This window comes from Trachurus trachurus, assembly GCF_905171665.1.
Source record: "Trachurus trachurus genome assembly, chromosome: 14".
NCBI classification, from domain to species: domain Eukaryota; kingdom Metazoa; phylum Chordata; class Actinopteri; order Carangiformes; family Carangidae; genus Trachurus; species Trachurus trachurus.
Window position 1 is genome coordinate 31,193,290 of NC_139903.1, and position 5,925 is coordinate 31,199,214.

Sequence of the window (5,925 nt, forward strand, 5' to 3'; positions counted from 1 at the left end):
ATCCTGACATTAATTTCTTTGCATCAAACAGCAGATACAACAGCCATATAATGGGTTGCCAGGTGCAGTCAAACAATCATAACATATTCAGAGCTTGTATGGCCTGTGGAATAAAGGATTTCTTAAAAATTTCCCAGCTCATCCTGGGAACTCTGAATCTTCGGCCGGATGGGAGCAGTTCGAACTCTGAGTTTAAGGGATGTGTAACATCCTCAGATATCTGTCTGGCCATCCTTACAACTGCGGTGTTGAACAGCTCACCGAGTTGACATTGTTGCTCACCCACCAGCTTTCCAGCAATATTTACTATAAAGGAAAGAATAATGTTGTCTAATGTACAACGTGCACCGGCATAGGTTGTTGGTATTGATGGTTAGGGTTAGGGTTCGAAACATTGAGATTTCGGAACATCGGGACGTAGGAACAATGGGTTTAATATGGAATGAAACATTGAGATTACAGAATAATGGGGTATTTTTGGGCTTATGGCATGTCACGATATTGTTGCGGCGGCTTCAAGCCTTCAAGTCTGCCAATTTAGCATTTAGCTTCAAGCTAACTGCTGCTCGATCAGCCCACAATCCTTTAAGACCTCTATCAACCGAGTCCGTGTAGAAACCACTGTGTTCAGTCATGGCCAACACATTATTTCTCTGTAAACAGTGTTAATTCTAAGTCATAGATGCATCATACATAACACACACACATTGTGTAAAAGAATTAAGACTTCCACTGTCACACACTCTTTACCCCTTATAAGTATACAGCCTAGTAACAGTATTGAGTGTAAATAAAGGAATGTGGGCACTGTTCATGAGGCTTGCAGAGCAGTTGAACAACTGGACAATTATCTTCAACCAATCATCGTTCAAGAAACATGACTATCATCATGATGGCACGGATCAGGAAATTGGAATATTGTGCAACTACCCCACCCACACTAACATGTTACCCATGTCATGGTGTCACACAAAGTGGGTGTGAGGACTCATTTTATAAACTCTTGCAAGATTTTCACCATCATACAATTGGAGCTCAACACAAACTAGAGAACATTCTGCTGTGCTTACACTGCTGATACACCATCAGGCTACTATTTGTAAGTGCTATTCTAAAATGTACACAAATCAGTCTCAGACCAACATCACTGTTGGACTACAATATCAAGGTTTATTGGGATTAGTGTTGTTTTCTCTTGTGTCTACAGTACCATCCTGTGTGTTTCTCTTCATTAATGGGACTTTGTTATTCACCTTGAGGAGTAAACCAGTGTTTTGTGAGACCTCTCGGTATATTCTTCTGTATAACCTACTTTTTGCTGACACGATAAATTTGGCTCTGAGCCAGTTAATGTACCTCATCGCTGCCTGTAGAATAAGACTAACATATCCTGTGTGTGGTGTTGTCAGCCTTTTTGGAAATCTCTTATCTGTGATTTCTCCTCTAACTCTGGTGGTGATGTCTTTGGAGAGATATGTAGCTGTGTGTTACCCACTGAGTCACGCAACTATTATCACCATCAAAAACACAGGAATGGCCATCATTTTAGTTTGGGCCCTCAGTTCGCTAAATGTTCTCACTCGAGTTCTTTTACTGTTAGATTTTCCATTTGAAGAACTGCAGAACCTGCAGATGAAGGACTTTTGCTCTGACATGGCGATGTTACTTAACCTAGTGTCTGATGTTTATGAAAAAGCCTTCACTACTTTCCTGTTTGTTTCAGCCGGTGTGGCAGTCATTTACTCCTATGTTGGTGTGGTGGTAGCAGCCAGGTCAGCCTCTACAGACAAAGCTTCAGCCAGAAAGGCTCAGAACACACTGCTCCTGCATCTGGTGCAGCTGGGCCTCAGTCTCTCATCAACCATATACAACCCTTTGCTCATAGCCATCTCTAAAGTCCTGGATAGAATAATATTTGTACGCATACAAATTGTCCTTTATGTGTTTTTTATAATCTTCCCAAGATGTCTGAGTGCTCTAATCTATGGCATCAGAGATAAGACAATCAGACCTGTCCTCATGTTTTATCTCTGCTGTCAGTGGAAACACTCATCTTCTCCTTCAGAAGTCTCAACCAAGGCAAAAATTATTATACTTACCAGATAAATACTAACTTCAACTAAATTTGGTTTGCTGTGCACTACTTTTGACCGGGAGAATGGGTACTTAATCTGGATAGATATGATTAACAATTTTAGAGATGTATTTTCTGACAATAATTGACCTAACACTGACCCTAACCCAGGGGTGGCCAATTAATTTTTCCAGTGGGCCATACTGTCTCCGATAAAGTAAGTGGAGGGCCACACAATACAAAATCGAATTGAAACATGAAATATTTATTGCTGAATTATATTAAACTATATTATATTTGGTGCACAATTGCTGTACAATAGGTTATTTGAAACATACTGTATTATGATATAAATATGGACTCAAGGCAGATTGTTTTACTATCATCAAAATTTACTGACCATTAAAGCAGAAGTAAGTGGAATGTTTGTGTTAATATAAGTCTTAAATAGTTATATCTTCCGACAGCAATCACTTACATAGTGTTACATAGTGTTTGGTCTGAAACACGGGTCTGTCAGTCACTCTGCTCTGCTGTGAGCCGAGGAGAAAACTTTCCTTGTATCCTACAACCTTTATCCAATGAGGAGAGAGAACGGCATAAAGGGGCGGTCCTCTCTGTGTGTGCAGCCAAGGGATGTGCGTGCATGTGGTGACGTAGGGACGAGGGCGGGGACTGCTAACTCCATCGGCTGACAGGAAGTTAGCCAAAACCACCGGATCGCTTACTTCTGCTTTAAGTAAATGACTTCATCAATGAATAATATTCACAGACACATTATCATGAATATTACAATTAACCACTCAGATCCTTTTCAGTTCTGATTCAGTGAGACTGTTCTATTTCTGTAAATAACCCAAACTTTAACAGACCTGCATCACTTAATGAAGAAAATATTAGGCTAATATCTTTTGTATAGTTTTATTTATGAAGAAACACAGAACTCCTTTCTGTAACTAACAGCACCAACATGAAAATTATTCCAACTGTGAAAAATGACTTATTTGATTACAAGCGTTACCATTGGTGGATGGAGGCTTCAGGCGCACGTGGCTACAATCAGTCTTACGGTTGCACCGATCACGTCAGAAAACCCAGCGATCTCTGTTCGGTGTGTTCAGTGGGGAAGGGGAGGAGGGGAAGAAGGGGGGAATGATGGGGGTTCTGTGTGTTCTGGGGGGAGGGATGGGTAGTGGTGTTGTGTGTATTCAATGTATGTGTTTTGTTCCTGTGTTATTAATGTTTAAAATCAATAAAAAAGTTGATTACAAAAAAAAGAAAACCCAGCGATCTCATAAAATGCTCTTTTAATCACAGTTTGCTAAACTCCAGTGTATGGGGAAATATAATTAGGTGCCGTGATGGCGCTGTATAACCGTCAGCAGTTATGACATGGGACGGCTGACGGAGGGTTGTGAAACACCGGCCCTGTCCGCTGTCTCCCGCTGACAAGGTCCCGGTGATCAGAAACTCCGCTGTGGAGAAAACCTGCACCAGAGCGGCTCCTCTCCCTCCTCCGCCGGACTTCCGGTGTCCGACAGAGAAAGAGACTGAGCAGCCGTTCATCACTGTCCTGCAGGAGATCGTCTACCTGCGGAGGTTTCTGTCTGCGATGTGTAGGCTACTGCTCTAACGGGGCTGTCACTGTTTCAAACAGCTGATTAATGCGCTTCAATAAACGTAATAAAAGCAATCGGGTCATATAGCAGTTTGAAGTCATTGTAGGCCTACTCATTCGCCTATACATAAGATGACGGAGGATTTTCTTTTTTCTTTTTTTTTTAAGTATATTTTTATGGGCTTTTAATGCTTTTAATTGATAGCACAGTTGAGAGAGAGACAGGAAATAGGAGGCAGAGAGGGGGGGAATGACATGCAGGAAAGGGCTGTCCGATGTGGGATTCGAACTGGGCCGCCTGCAGTGAGGACTATAGCCTCAACGTGGGGCAGCAGCTCTACCAAGTGAGCTAAATGCCACCCTAGGGTTTTCTGTCTTTTCTTTTCTTTTCGTTGAGGACGCAGTGGGCCAGATTGAGACGGTCCCCTAAACCTACTTTGAAATGTTAACAGCACTGCAAGCCATAATGTTAAAATGTGAAATGTAGGTGTGTATGTCACGTATTTGAAAATGCAAAACTTCAGTATACACTGTTAACAATTACTTAAAGCAGAAGTAAGTGGTCCGGTCGTTTTCGCTAATGCTGCGTTCCAGGCAGGCTTTTGAAATCGTAAATTACAGCTTCAAGTCACAACTTACGACTTTGTAGCGTTCCAGGCAACCCACTCGTGTTTTTCCGACCTGTTTTACCGGTGAAAGTCATTATAACGGCCACTCGTAATTTCCGACCGGTGAACTCGTACCAGATCGAACTGGTACCACTTCACGGTCCGAAAAATACGAGTTTCCTTGAACGCACCATAACAGTCCTTGTCCCTACGTCGCCACATTCACGGCGTTCCTTGGCTGCACACACAGCCCTGCATGCCGTTCTCTCTCCTCATTGGATAAAAACTGTAGGATACGATAAATGTTTTCTCTTCGGCTCAGAGCAGAGCAGAGTGACTGACAGACCCGTGTTTCAGTCCAAACACTCTATGTAAGTGATTGCTGTCGGAAGATATAACTATTTAAGACTTATATTAACACAAATATATCACTTACTTCTGCTTTAAACTCAAACGTCTGTAATTACTGACTGAAACTGCAGAAGAAAACAAAACAAAACAATAAGTATAACAGCTTGCTTGTAAGTAGTGGAAGCACTAGCCCTTTGGTTTAGAACTATCATGAACTGTATCAATAATTTTACGATACTGGAGGGAGATTCAGGCCTCTTCTTTTGGCATTTGACTTTGGAGGCACCTAACACAACTTCTAATTTTTATTTTATTTTTTAAAATGTATAACATTTTTTCTCATGAAATAAACCGACAAATTTGTAAAATCAGAGATATGATATTGACCAATATGCGGGAAAAAAAAGAGCGAAAAAGACCAATCATTGGAGTTTAACAAATGTTTACTGCTCAGGCATACTTTCACCTAGAGACTTCATTTAAACTTTAAACAGTAGAAACAAGTCTTGTGTATTGTCGTATTACTCCACGTTTTGATAGGTCATATAGTTTTTGATCAATCCCTGATCAATGACCATGATCATTTTTGGAGAAATTATGAGATTATAATGTGTGTGTATTGCATGGAATGTTCGTGTCAGAGTGGGTGACATCATCGGTTAGAGTGGGAGAAAGCCCAGAAAAACTCCAGATTTTTTCTCTTTCCACACTCGGCCCGGCCACAATTTACACTCTACATACATATTTTTTTCAGAATTTGTAAGACAAACTTGTTTTGTCTCTCATCATGTGCTCAAAATATCAGAGAGACTTACAGAATTTACAGAATCAGCCTCTAAGTGCGGCCACGTCTGTCTCTGCTCCTTATTGACTCCAATACAAAGATTTTCTGAGAGAAGCAGAACGGACCGATGTTTTAAAACTGCCAGCGTCTCCAAAATATTTACTGTAGAAACACCAAATCGTACCAAATTTTTCAGGAAGTCCTTAGAGCACCGTTGATCTGTGTTTTGTTCTGATAGGAGTTACCGTTTTGTCACAGTAATCCTTTTGCGAGACCAGAGCAGAGTCTTTTTCTCCACGTTTCTGTCTGTCTCAGGCCTTGTCCACACGAGCCTGGGTATTTTTCAAACCGTGAACATATGTTCCCGGTTGTATGTCCTGTCCACACGTAACCGCGCTTTTGGAACCCTGAAACCGTGGTTTTTTGAAACCGGAGTCCAGGGTGGGGTTTTTGGCCGGGGTTTGTTTCACCGGTTACATGCTGCTATTCC

General features: G+C 41.4%; 1 protein-coding gene across 1 annotated transcript; it reads left to right on the top strand.

Annotated features, from left to right (window-relative positions):
• Positions 1 to 1,116: 1,116 nt before the first annotated feature.
• LOC310996587 (odorant receptor 131-2-like) lies at positions 1,117 to 3,628 on the top strand (the record flags this gene model as incomplete). The annotated part of the gene is made up of 2 exons (XM_083986009.1): positions 1,117 to 2,035; positions 3,528 to 3,628. 2 exons carry the CDS (start codon positions 1,117 to 1,119, stop codon positions 3,626 to 3,628), a joined length of 1,020 nt encoding a protein of 339 aa, XP_083842135.1.
• Between the last annotated feature and the right edge of the window lie 2,297 nt (positions 3,629 to 5,925).